Source organism: Astatotilapia calliptera, chromosome 4, assembly GCF_964374335.1.
Source record: "Astatotilapia calliptera chromosome 4, fAstCal68.1, whole genome shotgun sequence".
NCBI lineage: Eukaryota > Metazoa > Chordata > Actinopteri > Cichliformes > Cichlidae > Astatotilapia > Astatotilapia calliptera.
The window spans coordinates 2,956,895-2,971,640 of NC_137425.1; the positions used below are offsets into that span (position 1 = coordinate 2,956,895).

Here is a 14,746-nt window from a genome sequence, read left to right on the forward strand (position 1 = left end):
TATCCAATTCTTACCTCATTCACATGCTAATTGCTACAATTACCATTAAATAAGGGCCCCAGTTCAGAGGAAATAACCTGCTGCTGAGCACTTGAATCACTGACTCGTCACCTGTGTGCACAAAATGCATTCACACCTACACAGGCACAGCCAGAGAGGAAAAGAAGAAACAGGAGGTATGTTAACATCTGCCTCGTGGTGGGTTTTTAAACCTCAAGCTACCTGACAAAACTACAGTGCAGCCACGAGTCGAGACGCGTTTTGGGGAGCTCTTCCTGTCAGTGGCATCGCGAGTGGTTCTCTGAAACAAGGAGACAGCGAGAATAACTGATTGCAAGAGGAGCCCAAATTGAGAATGAACACTCATGTATAATGATTGGATGCAACCCAGGGAGGGTTAACATGAAAGCCCAGCAGAGTGCCAGCCCCAGTTACCTGCAGAGCCGCAGTCAATGCGCTCTGCCTTCACCTGTTTTATTGGAGACGACGCCGGCGTGTCAGTGACAGCGAATGTCCAAGTTGAGTGCGAGTAGATTAGATTAACTCCCCTGTGAAAGAGCCTTGTCTGCTTCCATTGTGCATCCTGTCTAGTTAAAACGACGCAGGTATGCCATAGCAATAAGCAGGTGTGCTGACATCAGAGTCGTGTTGGGAACGCTGACGCTGATTGGAAAACCTATAGAGTATTCTTCAAACGCAAACACACGGCTGACGTGCAGCTTCCACCGGCCCTTGAGCAACACTCTTACGCTAAGATCAAGAGAGTGATTCTTAACTGCCGCTGGGGTATAAACTGTACTGCGCTACACCCACTGGACTCTGCGCGCGGTCCCTTAAGGGGGGTTTGGCTGTGCAAAGACATCCATTTTTTAAATGGTGGAAGACAGCAGGAAGGTGTTATTGAAAAAGGCCTCATGAGGAGGAAAGTCTAGAGGCACTGACTGCAACCAAAATAAAGGCCTAAAACCTAACTGGATAGAGACACAGAGCTCAGTACTAACTGAGTTGTAAACTTCCATTGCCCCGGGGTGCAGCCATATTCTGCTCATCAGATCAGCCTGTAACACAGGAGGGTGAATTCAGACGTCGTCAAGAAGACAAAAGGAATAAAAGCAGAAAGGAGCAGAAGGTGAAGAGTGAAAACAAAGAAAATCCAGATCTTCTGGCTCGCGCACTTTAATTGCAGTTGAAAGTTTTTCAGAGGAAACGTGATCCAAAGATGCTGAAGATCTTTCTTCGCGTGCAAAAAGTTTCTCCGTTTCAGTGCATACAGGGGGCTAACCTCGCTCCAACAGAAGTACGCATGAATAATGATTACCAGCGTCAGAGCTGTCTTGCCTTCAGGTCCGGCCCCACGCACACACCGCACAATCAGGGGAGCTGATGACCTTTGCTGATGGCAGAATACCTCAAAGCAAAGGCCTCTGAGTCGTAAAGTAGTAGACACCCCGCGCGAGATCTATTAGTTTGCTCTTTTGTCTGTAATAATCCTGACAGAACAAATAATACGCGGGCACATTCAGAGCAAAATCATTCAAAGCGATGCTTTGGGAACGAACGTGAAAATAAATTCTGTTTCGATAAATCGACCGCGCTCGCAGGGGCTGAAGTGAACGGAGGCCGTGGAGTGGATGGATACCACGGAGCGCTGTCTGTCTTACGCACACAAACCTCCCTCGTAAATTATCTCGAGCAATGTAGAATTTATGAGGCAGAGATATCTCACTGCCAGCCTATCATTTCCATGGCTCTGTCACCGTAATTCTCTCCAAAACTGCCCAAACCCATAGATAAAAATGGACACTGCAGCTGCAGATGAAAAAGTGCAAAGAGGCGAAAATGGACAATAAGCCAGTCTGGATGAAGAGACTGTGGGATTTCTTTTTTTTTTTCCTGACTCAAGTGACCGCTGCATCTGTAAAAGCGAGCAGGAAACATGCAGAAAGAGAGCAGAGGAGAGGACAAGTGTGACAATTAGAATTTGCTCTGTTTACGTTGCGTGAAATCAAGTGTCGGGGGAATCTGGCCAATTGGAAGATGAGTCAAATTGCCAGGCATAGGCTGCTTACATCTTTACCTCAGCTGGCGCGGCTCCTCTGCTCGACAATGGCTCTTACCTTTTGAAATATGTGTTTGTGTTTCCCTGTGTCAGTGGGAGTGTATGCGAGTGCGTGTGAAGAGATTTGGGGGAGCTTTTAGAGCGCTATCATAGAGTAGGTGGAGGACGGTGGAGTGTATCAGAGAGGGCAGTCCGCACATGCTGCCCTGTGAGATTGGATTCTCACCCATGAAATGTAAGCACACAGAAAAACGCTCGGCAGCAACAACCTCCAATTTACACAGCAATTTTCCACTCGCTCGCGACAGAACCAAATCGCATTTGTCTCCCTGCCGTTGATACCACGCCGCCCTAGAATTTCATTCATAGCCAGTTAATTAGCACTTTTGCGCCGGGCACCAGAAAGAGCAATCATTGGACAAAATGTGCAGAGTAATTTATTACAGTTTATTACAGTTCATTGAGGAAGACGGAACGTGTTGGATATTAGAACGATTACTTGTATTCGCGCTGATAGCAGTCGGCGTGACAGGAAGACGCCAAAACAACAAAAAAAAGTTATTTACCAAAAACAGCTGGACAGATAAATTAGGCCCTTTCTCTACATGACAGTATCTCCCCGGCTGCAGTGTTTCAACATTTCTGGGTGAAAAGCGACGTCTCTCAAGCTTTACTCCCTCCTTTGAAAACGTTAATTGCTATTCATTACTCGCTATTGCTGAATGATAACAATGTTGGGAGTTACAATTCTGAGTCATTAAATTAGCAGGAAGGGGCTGAATAGGAGGGGTGGGCAATAGAAAATCCTCATCCCCGTTAAGCCTCGCCTCTGTGTTTAAAGGGTCGCTTCATCCAAATTGGATTTTTTTTTTTACTAATCTTTAGTAGTATCTACCCATGCAGATTTCTCCTGTTCGATTTGGCTGCCACGGGCGTTCCTAGACATAAAACCACCGGGGCACAACTGAAATTGCACTTTTTTGCCCCCCTTGGTGGATTAAAACCTGCTATATGGACTTCCTTTGCTTAGCTTGCTGTTACTGCTGTTGTCCTGCTGCTGTAACAGTAACAATCCTACAGGTTTTAATAAAGATGTATTTTTTATTTCCAGATTTGTGTTTCAGGCTTCAAATCAGAGGAAACTGGACTAAACTGAGTGAAGAAATAAGAAAATGAAATAATTCGAGGCAGCTATTTATATGCAAAGTATAAAATATAGCAAGTAAAAGTGTCTTGGGTTTAGGGCTGGGCCATATTATACCGTTCACGGTAATACCGGTATAATGTTAGGCAACGATAGGAAAATGAAATATCGCGATAGAATGGGAGTAAAACGCGCATGCGCAGTGCCTTTGTTTTCATACGCACATGGCCGATTGTTGAGTGAAACAGATGAACCAGAATTGGTTTGTAAAAATGGTGCAACTTCAGTGATGTGGAACTGGTTTGGTGTTTGTCCGTCAGATACACAACAAAGCACATTTTTTTGCAGAACATGCAAGCGGCCGTCGTTATTGTCATATTTGTCGGACTAAGATGCTCTTAAATCTGGGAGTAATCTGGGTCCTAAACTCCGTATACTTCAGGTCAAACAACACTGCAGCATCACTTAGAGTTAAAAACTGTCTCAATTATTTCATCTTTAATAAAACGATCAGCATTGCTGCTTTACCAGGTGTAACTATAAAGTTTAACTTCCAGGCATCCATGAAAACAAAAGTTATTACATTTAACGGAGTTAGAAGTTAGCAGGAAGCTAGCGGAAGTTAGCTCGCTAGTTTCGCTAGTTACCTAAGCATGATATAGCATGTTCTGACTGAGAGATTTCTGAAAAAAAATCAAACGTACAGCTCTGCTATCACTTCCAACATAAATGAAGACAGGAAACTAAACAGCAGTGACGTTTGTAGGGTTACTGAAGTTGGGCTAGTTGGTATATAATGATGTGCTACTTCATCGCTAGCGACACAGCTATGTTAGCATAACATAAACAGTGAAGCTGGAGGACGAACACTAACACTTTTCCACTTATAAAAGTTAACGTGAAGGTTCTTCATGGTTAGGGACAAATGCAATCGCATGGAGGATGCTGTAAACGGACCAAACTTCAGTCAGGAGAACAACTGAGATAATCCATCCACAATACGAGGTTAGTCATTAATATACTGCAACAACATGGGAATAGAGCAGCTGCCAGAGAATTCAACATTAATGAATCAATGGTACAGAAGTGGAGGAAGCAAGAAGAATGAGTTTAATAAAGTTTGATTTATCTGACTGCTTTGTTTCGCTTAATGTGCCTTATAATCCCGTGCACCTTATGGTCCGAAAAATACGTACTGCACACTGCAGTTTAATGTTGCAAAGCACCTCTTTTTAACTTCAGTGGATATTATACATGGTTATGCTCAGGATATGTCAGCCCATTTCTACTGGAAATGCCTTTTGGTTAAACTTTCAGCAAGGAATTTGCATTTGCACTGTTACATTTTTATAAAGCTTTAATGTACATAAAACCAGCTTCTTGTTTATGTGAAAATAAATGGAAGGTTGTCTTTTTGCACTAGTAATGTTGTGGAGTTGTATTTTGTCTCGCATCAATTATATCGTCGGTTATATCGTTATCGCAAATTTTCAAATATATATCGTGATAAATATTTTTGGCCATATCGCCCTGCTCTACTTGGGTTTAACATCGTTTTCATTTCATCATTAAGTTAGTCTGGATGCGTGTTTCACAGGTGTCAACACGCTCGCTGCCGTGCACGGACCTGAGGTTAGCCGTGCTGCTTTGTCATTCCTAGACCAAAAAACCCCCTCGTCCTTTACACAGCAGCACAGGCGATCGATACTGGGGGACGTGCCCCGCTAAAAGGGGTCTAGCGATGCTGATGACTTCTCCTGTAACGCAATAATACAGGATCTACTTTTACTTGAGCTGCTCAAAATACTGAAAAAAGAAAGATTATAAATGTTATAAGCAATCAGTCTTTGCCAAAAGAATCTGGTTAATACAATGAGTCTGCTGTCCACATTTTTCTTTCATGTCTTTTGTATAAATTGGTTCCATTAGTAATTGTTCCCTATGCAGCAGCAGGAAAAAGATAATATTCACCTTCCTTTTATTGACTTGCAAAGAAATTTCTCAAAAGTTGGACAAAGACATTTAAAAAAAAGAAGCTGTTTTAATAAAAATCCCATGTTTGAAAAATTTTCTTTTATGTAGTTTGAAAATATTTTTGCTTAATATGGTCTGCGGCGAATGTGAATTACTGGCCAGAGGAATTAGACGGAGAGGTCGAAGTGCACAGTTGGCATACAAAGCAAAGGTCTTTAATGGAGCCCACCGATCCACTGAGTCTAGATTTCTGGTGCCAAAGCTGGTAACAAATATTAGAGTGTGGAAAAACTAAAAATCAATATACTGGTCGGCTGCGATGACGAGCAGGCTTCAAAACGATGGGACGGGGAAATAAGAAGAAGAAATATGGAAAACATATCAGAAAATGCCTTTTTGTGACACGTGCGTTTCAATGACGTCATAAAGTATTATTTGGAGTTCAAACTTGGAACAAAAAAAGCCAAATCAAAATAACAGCTGATCAGCTAATTGCTTCATGCCTGAATGAAGGTTGTCTGTAAGTCCAAACTACCAAATGTGACTATATGTGCAAACTTATCAGCTAGTAATTAAAAGTTAACCAGACTCATCGTGTCTGAATGGTACTGATTTATATTTGCTTTCTTACAAACAAAAGAAGGAAACTGCTGTTATTTCCAGAGCCTCGTAGCACCGCTTCTAAAGTATCTGCATTACATCCAACTAAGCAACAAAATGTTATACAGACAACACACGCACTGATCCTGATGTAGCTGCGATAGGCCCACACGTGCACGTCAGCCTCGAGTCTTTAACACTGAAGCCCAGGTGGTTTCCATTTCTAGCCGGCGGGGACGGATATCGGAGACAAACATTAAATTTGTCAGCTATTGTTCTGCGATGTGTTAAATCTGCAGCGTAAAACGATCCCTTCAGGCGGTGAAAGTAATTACACAAACACTGTCGACCCCCTTCTAAGTTTTACCTCCATAGGTATCGTGGCTGCTTTATGTAAAACGATGCAGGTACGCACCGATGCCGCCATTTACGCGCGCTTTAATTCTACCAAATCCAGCAAAACAGAGCTTCACCCGCCTCTAACGTATATAATGTCCAGTGCACGAGCTTCAAACACATTAACACTGTGACACGTCTCCTTGGAAAACCCAGGATTTCTGCTGTTGCGTTTACAGAGACGGCAAAATATCACTAAAAGTAAGAGAGATGGAAAAAAACGACATTTTGCTCAGTGTAATTTACTTGAACTGACCCATCAGGCCAAAACACAGTCAACCTGACACCGACCCTCGCCATCACCGCTAATGCAGCACTCGCCCGGCAGCAGCGGCCGACATAGACGCTTTTGCGCTGCTTGTGCCACAAACACACACGAGAACATTCCTTCATTAAAGTGGCCGCGCTCGCCTCAGTCTCTGCACAAAAACACCGCCCGCTCGCAAACACACGCTGCAAGGTGGACGCGCGCGCGCCCGTGAAGGCTGTAATCTGTAATTTGTAAGTTCCATTTGTTTTTAACACACACCAAAGCAGTGGTCCTGTGGGACCTAATAAAACCTCATAAGCACATGGAGAGGAAGCCCGAGGCGCTGCTCTTTCCCACAGATCTCACCTTGATAGATGATTTTAGAAAAACACAGAGGCGTGCTCCACTAACAAAGTGCTGCGAGAAAAAGCAGTGATATTTAGACTCTCCATCTAAGGAGAGGAAAAGCGAGGAGGAGGAAGAGGAGGAGGAGGGAGGGCGGCTCTGATTTGAGGTAAATTACATGAGCTTCTCTCCTTTCTTACCGATTACCCAAAGCAGAAGCAGAGTAATCAGCGAGATACCTGTTTGGCTGCCTGCGAGGAAAGAGGCAAAACAACGTTTTCTTCTCTCCTACTGCTCACGCAGTGCAGAGCTGAGATTAACTAAAGCAAAAGGTCCCATTTTTTATTTTAAAGTCCATCCCACAGTCGTTCGTATCGCAGTGGTAAAAAGGAGTAGCCGGTGGAGGAACCCCGGCCATTACTTTATATGACTTCAGGTCTCTAAAAACCAGCGTGCCATAACCGGCAATTTCAGATGTCCAGCTCTGCATCCCAGAAATAATAATAATAATAATAATGATAATAAAAGGGCTCATTTAATTTGGGGAAACAAAAACAATTACCAGCCTGCCTGAGCGGAGGTCAGCTCCCCTCTGCGGCATCTTGGTTTCGTTTCAGAATACCTGTAGACTTTTTCAAGGAGAACTTGAAATCAATTTCAAGGCCCATTTAATTTTATACACGCGTACATGCTGACCCACAACAGCATAGTTCAAATATTGATCTTCTTTAGCGGGTGACCCAGGGTGCCTCTTAGTAGTCAAAAACAGCAGCACGAGTGCATCCTTTAAAAATGAAACGCTGAGACCGGGAGGAGGCGGCGAGGGGAGAGAAACTTCTTCCTGACGTGAGGAATCATTTCCCCAAACTTGGCTCCCGTGCATCGTGCTCGCTGCTCCGACGAAGACGGATAATGACCTTTTGAAAAACAAAATTTGAGCGTTTGTCTGGAGATCTATTTGTCGGCGTGCCTTCTGGCAGTGGCGAAAACACGCTTGCAGGAGCACAAGGAGAACTGTAATAATGCTTTGCTGTTCACCACTGCCATTAAGCTGCTGGTGATAAAAAGGTGCAGTGCTTTTAATGGCTTGTGATGGCTTTTTTTTCTTCTTTCCGCTCTCACTCGTACGGCCACTCTGTTAACTCAGCACACAGGGTAATACGTCTCATTTGAGAGGATCCCGCCGCGAGGAGAATGCTTGAAGGACAGTGTGAGAGTGACACCACATTATAAACATAATAATCACAGCTGGCTAAGATACTGCAGTAAAGAAATAATTGGACTCAAGCTGGTCTGGCTGCTTAAGCATTTTAGCGTGCCATTTGTAGAAATAGAAAAACCTCAGGTCAGGTTTTATTCTCAGGGATAAAAAAAGAGGCTGCAAACAGTTTCTACTGCGAGGTTATCCCCCTGTCTTCATGCTGCTCTGACTGTATGAGCTGGTGTGTGTGTGTGTGTGTGAGAGAGAGTGATGTAGTTAGAGCTCCTGCAGTGTAAAGACAGGGAGGCGTCGTGTTGTGCGTCTTGTCTTTCTCCCTCTCGGCGTCTCCTCCACCTGCTCAGGCTCGCTTTGGCCTGAAGGAGCACTCGGGAGAACCGAGAGGCTGAGATTCCTGCGCTGTATTAAGTGGCCTGGGTGGGAAATACTGCAGTAGAGCAGCAGAGCAACCGGCAGCCTTTATTCTAACCTCTGTGTCTTTCTACGGTAACAAGAATCAAGAGAAAATCTCAGAGTTTAGACAACATCCAAAGGGCGGTGAGTTTTTCACGTTGCATTAGCAGGTAGCACAGAAAACACCACCTGTGGTGTCATATTTCCTCATTTCTGTGCAATGCACACCAGTAAATGTTTAGCACAGATGTTAATTAAAAGCTTCATTAGATATTTGCCTCCGTCTAAAAAAAAAAGGAAAGAAAAAAAGCGACGGCTAATTATTGCGAGGTGAGGACATTTGCGACTGCAGCTTTGTTTTCCAGAAGTTGAGTATATTAGCATGAGCGGCGCCGTGAATGCTAATTTACTGACACTACAGGTCCAGAGCACTCCAAGCTAACGCTCACCATTAATGACTGGGAGATATTTAGCATTATTGGCAAAATGTAAATACACATTTATCGATGCGCTGCACGGCCCCGCGCACGCAGAGCCCTGCACCATCCACCTACAGATGACAACAGTTCCTCACGGGGAGGCAAATAAATAGAGATATGTCAGCTCAAATATGTACGTTCGCATTAAAAATACAGTCAGACTCCCAGTGGAGAAGTCTTTGTTGGTGAGTAAACCTATTGCACTGTTTGTGCCATTCTTCTATACAGGGAACAAATTTAATTTTGTTCCATTTACAAAGGTCTAGTGGAGTAAGACGGTGGGTAGCCTTAAGAAAAGCACACACACACACACACACACACACACACACACACACACACACACACACACACACACACACACACAGCCTGACTGTGAAGTCTCTGTGAAGAACAAGGCAGCACTCGCTCACACACCAAATGAAATTTCAAAATAAACGACTGAGCTGTGATTTACAATTCTCCTCCGGGGCAGAGAAAAGTGAGAAAACATTTCAATCAGTCCCTCCGCCTTTGTTATGCTGCTATGAATCAGCTGTTTAAGGGACAAAACAGCTGAACAGCGGCGAGAGAAAGACTCTGAATGATTTCACACCAAAACACTGAACATATTGAGAGGTATATTCTAGAGCCCATGAAATTGGGTTTAAAGTTTTTTTGATTTGTGCCTGATTGAATCTGAGTGAATTGTGCTCAGCTAAAACTGAAAAACAACAAAGCTGGCGTCGCCTTGTGATATAATGGAATATTTCAAATACACAGTTTATCTATAGAAACACAACAAATGAGAATCAGATAGCCGGTGAAAGCAGATCCCTAATCACAACATCTGGGTTTGGCTTGCAGGTGTTTTTTGTGCTTTTCTTCTTGTTAACGGTTTTCCTAAAAGATTAAAACCGACGACGCGTTCGTCCATCTTTCTAGGCTTTTACACGAGAGGAGTTGGGTCACAGCGATTCTGAAGGTGGACATCTTTCAACAAATTAGTCCGGGGGCCATTTTCAGTGGGGTTATGGGAGCAAAGGGGAAAACACAAACAAAAAGCTAGATTAATAATAAGGAATATTAAGGACAAATAATATGATTCGTTGCCATTAAGAGCCACGGCTGTTGTGTTTTAACCCCTTTTCCCCCCAAGATGTCGTGGGGGAGGTGGCAGGCCCGCCGAGTCCCATTGGCCTTGACTCACTTCTCAGACTCGTCCCCAATGTGCCCACGCGGGCCTAACGAGAGCCCACGTAGAGACAAAAACCTATTAGTCCTCCCCAGTTACAGACAGCATCTCCATTTACAGCTGTCAATAGTACAGCTTGGCCTACAATAATTATCCCCCAGGAAGGAGCCGTCTCTGCACGGTGCACATTAGCCCGTCCCCGAGAGACCACCAACCTGAATCCTTTGATATCTAAAGTCCCCCTGAATAGTGGCGCTTTGGGAGGCAGCATCAAGGCCCGAACTGAGGGGGGAAGTGTGTCACGAGTATTCCCACTACTCTCCTCTCTGCATTCCTCGCCTTTAACCAGATTTATCAGTGTGTGAGTGTGTGTGTGAGAGAGCAAGGAGAGAGTCGGTACCAGTGCAGGCGTAAAAAGAGATCAGCGTGAGTAGGAAGAGGAGAGGAGGAGGAGGAGGAGGCCGCTGAAACCAGAGAGCCCGGGCAATTCCTCGCAGGATCCACCGACATGAAAGGATCGCCTCTTCGAGGTGACCTAACCGTTTAGAGCGATACCAAAGCCGTGTACAGTTAAGGGGGAAATTCAAAACACCCGGCCCGAAGAAGCCACAAAAAAGAAATCAATAGATGCAACAATAACAATAGACACCGGCAGAGTGGAATGCCACGATAGAAAATCCAATTACAAATCAAAGGAAGACATTTTTAGAACACGGGAGATCTCGAGATAAGTCTGAGGCAAAGACTGGAGAGAGATGTGACATCAAGACAATAAGAACGGCTGCTTTTTTCCTCTTTAGACATAAGTGACGCCGAGCTTCCCGCCCAACAGCACCGTCTTAGATAATAGAGCTACATTTACGAGCGTCGCCATATGCCCACCCAGCGCCTGGTAAATAGAAAATCCATGAGATGCCATGTTTTTATGACTCTGAAGACAGCTACTAACTACCACCAGCAAACCTGAGCTACCCCCGTTAGCTTCAGCTTGTACCATAAATATATTTATACTTTAATACGGGCCTACAGCGGTGAGCACTGCATCCCATAAAAGTCTCACCACACTGTAATTCATAACTCCTTCAATATCCAGCGCCATAACTCACGAAACGAGCCCCTACAATACAAATTGAGGGTAGAGGAAAAGTGACATCATCCTGCGGAAGGATGAAGCCGGCACCCCGTGTGGCGGAGAAACTCTCCCCGTGTCGCGGAGGAGGAAAGGCCCTTCAGCGGTGGTGTGATACTGCCACTTTTTGTGCGCGCGCGTGTGTAATCAGAAGCCCACAGTTCTCCCACCACACCGCAGGGAGTCTCTCCTTGTGTTAATGAAAACAAACATTTAGCCGGGATTTATATGCACCGCAGCCGACTACAAAGAGCATCAAAGCAAGCTGCCTGAGAACACACACCCAAACACTGCTGCACACAAATAAAGGCAAGGTATGCTTTGCTAATCTTTTATGTAATAAACTCCTGTCTTCCTGTGATATCATGCAGCACCATGTTCACACATAATAAGCAAAGCTGTTCGGAGCCCAACTTAATACAGTGTCTTATTTGAAATGCAAACAAACTGTGAGGCAGAGGCTATCACCTCAATCTATTCCCCTTCTGTTCGCTGGCTGTCATCTTACACGAGCCGATGCTGCAGCTCTGCACTGTGGCGAACGGGAGGAAGCGGGAGAGTGTCGGCGGCGGGGGGAGGAGGAGGAGAGGGGAAAGGCGGGGGAACACAGGCGGCATGCTACGAAGGATGGGTGATGTGGGGGAGAGACGCTGGCCACAGTGTGACTCAGAGGGTTGCTTCCTCTCACAGCGCTGCAGGGCGAGGATTTACCGCAAAGAAGGAGGAAAAAAAGAAATAAACAGAAAAGAAAAAAGGAACAAAAGCTGCTGATACATTAAAGGGATTTGAAACAAAAGGGGGGATGTTTCATGAAAATAGCACACAGGAAGTTTCAATTTCAGCTCTGACTTGGACTTTAAAGGAATCCACTGTGGACCAAAACACACGCGCGCACACACGCGCTCCAGAGGCTCGTCCCGAGGATTTGGAGGTAACAGGATGTAGTGGAAGGTAGATGCACCTAAACTCGCTCGCGTTACATCGTGCTCGCTTGTGGAAAGGCGCTCAGAAGGATCCACGTGTCGAATCAAGACATTTAAGGTTGTGGTCTTCAAAGCGTTTTTGTCCCCTCAAATTTGCAATAAGCGATAACGAACATTCAACCATTATTCGAGTTTTTGGAGGCGGCTTTGGCTTCCTCCACAGTTTGCGTGTGCTGATGACACCTGGCTGTCCACATGCCCTGCACCCCCCACTACTCCCCCCCCCCCCCTCCCTCCCTCCCAATCACAGCCCGGCTGGTGGGGTGTGCCCACTCTGGACAGATGGGTGGGAGGTGGTGAGGGCCATTACCGTGATGGCGTTGGGGAGAAAGTGGGAGGAATACAGCTCAAAACGGGAGATTGAAAGCAGGATTTTCCGGTGTCGTTATTTCCCCTCAATCACTGCAGTAACACACTCTGTTTACAGCAACACATGGTGCCGGTAGTAAAAACAGAATTGGACGCTCGACACCAACCCCCCCCCCACGCACCCATCACCCCACCACTAACAGCGCTCCCGCCCCCAACTCGCTGAATTAAAACATGTGAATTATTCAGCAGATAGACAGGCGCACGGGCTCTTAAGAGTCACCTTGTTGTTGATTTTTTCACCTCCCTTCAGAAGATTGCAGTCTTCAGGTTTCACAAAACAAGGGGATCAGTGACAGAATCAATTTCCAAAGGAGGATGGCAAACACACTCGCGCACACGCACAAAAAGGAAAAAATCAATGTTAATTTGCTGAGAGATATAATTATTCAAAGTGTTGCCACTATGAGAAAAATTAAGGGGTGAAGAACGAGGCGCTTGCTTTGTTAAATTTAAACAAATCTCACGGTGAGAGCAGTTTTAGTTTAAACCTTAATGTGTGTTTTAAACAAATAGAGATTTTCTGTTGCCCGTAACCACATGAAATCAAAGGATTATACGGCAAGGATAGTCCAAAAAAGGAGATGACCAAGAAATGTGGACTTTTTCTTTTTGAAGCTCATAACAAAAATAAACTGCACACATTGTAATAATAATTCAAATAGGAGCGATCTCGTGTCATCACTGCTTTGTTCGTTACTCCTCAAAGCCCTCGAAGCTTTAACTTCCTAAATTCAGGGTTAAAATTTAAATTCGTGTCTTGAAGATTCATGTGATTTTAGCAAACACAGGCAGGGATCAGACTGGGTAACACATGCACAACTACCACATGTAGATAAACGAGGAGTGTTTTTTGCAGTCAGCTACAGAAAAAGTTGGCATCTACTTGCATAAAAAAATCTGAGATAAAGAAGCAATTTTTTAAAAGGAATTTTCCCATTTAAAAACACAACTAACTGTAAAATTGCCTCATCTTTGCAGCACAGAAGTGACAGAGCACAACAGACTGACCGAGAAAACATTTCCAAGCACAATGAGTCATGAAGCGACTGTTGTACACAAACGCTGCGTGCTCCCACGTCACAGCGATCGCTAATTCACTGCTTTAATTTCACTCAAAAAAAGGGAGGCACTGGAGAGAGAAGAGGAAGACGGGAGGCGATGAAGAGCGGGACGGTTCAGAGGGTAGAATTAAAGGAGGTGATCCCCGCTCCACCTCCGCCTCCTGCCCCCCTCTTTCTACTCCTCAAAGGCAGGCTGAGGGTCAAGGGTTAGGCGGGTGAAAGTACTCTGAGTAACAGCACAAAGCGAGCGCGATGCCGTCACGTGCTGCCGAGGAGCGCACGGAGAGACGAAAAGGGATGCAGAGCGAGGGAGAGGAGAGAGAGCGAGGGTCGACAAAGCGAGCATCGTTCAGTCTTACCTCGGGCAGGTAGAGGAAGGCAGGGGGACACTGGAGCGAGTGAGGTAGCATCCCGGAGCCGGAGAGCAGGAGGCAGCCGGAGTTGGCCATGGAGCTCAGCGTGGGGTGACGGGACGCTTTGCGCATTTAGCAGGGAGATCCTTTTGCTCTACTCTCTCCTTCTTCTCTCTCTCTCTTTCTCTGGCTCGCTCGCTCCCACTCACTTACTCACTCTCTCTCTCTCTCTCCCTCCTCGGATCAGTTCCCTTCCTCTGCCTCCTCTTGCCTTTTAAATTTCCCTTTTGCTGGCTTTTGTGTCGCTATTGAAGATGTAGCAGGGAGGCGAGCGGTGCGCAGACAATGTGCATGTTCCACGTTTATCACTATTGCACTCTCTCTCTCTCACGCTCGCTCTCTCTCTCTCTCGGTCTCTGCCGAGCTCTCTCTCTCCCCTTTTCTCTCGCTCACTATCCCTGGCGCGACTCTGTTTACTTTGTGTGCGATAAAAGCCAACATAAGCATTCAGACACAGAAGGGGAGGTTCTGTGCAAGCTCGGGAGGAGGAGGAGGGGTTGAAGAGCCGACAGGGGGTTGGGTAGGTTAGGGTGGGGGTATGAAAGAGGTGCTGGTAGAATGAAAGGGGGGGAGGGGGGGTACTGATGAAGTCCCTGGTGGATTCATACATCAAACGGGCTGGCTGAATAGCAGAGGGGATGTGAATGACATTAGAACAGCTGATCCTGGGCATTAGCACCTCGTGGGACACTGCATGCTGCCTTTTAATTGCGGCCCCCCCATCCCGCAAAAGCACACATAAACACACACCCCCCTCG

At 45.5% G+C, this 14,746-nt stretch overlaps 2 protein-coding genes across 20 annotated transcripts in view; both read right to left on the reverse strand.

Annotated features, from left to right (window-relative positions):
* Positions 1-14,746, reverse strand: part of LOC113020221 (C-reactive protein-like) — a 438,825-nt gene that overhangs the window by 368,177 nt on the left and 55,902 nt on the right. The gene's annotated exons all lie outside the window — the stretch shown is intronic.
* LOC113020226 (RNA binding protein fox-1 homolog 3) overlaps positions 1-14,746 on the reverse strand; it is a 426,914-nt gene that overhangs the window by 85,660 nt on the left and 326,508 nt on the right. For 2 of the 19 annotated variants that reach the window (XM_080300733.1, XM_026164004.2), the window contains exon 1: positions 13,935-14,397. The exons of 15 other annotated variants lie outside the window; for them this stretch is intronic. In XM_080300733.1, coding sequence (XP_080156859.1) covers positions 13,935-14,060 — 126 coding nt within the window. In that variant the 5' untranslated portion in view covers positions 14,061-14,397. Of the gene's footprint in view, positions 1-13,934; positions 14,398-14,746 lie in introns of those variants that run through there. 2 more of the 19 variants (XM_080300737.1, XM_080300735.1) reach the window with 2 other exon arrangements.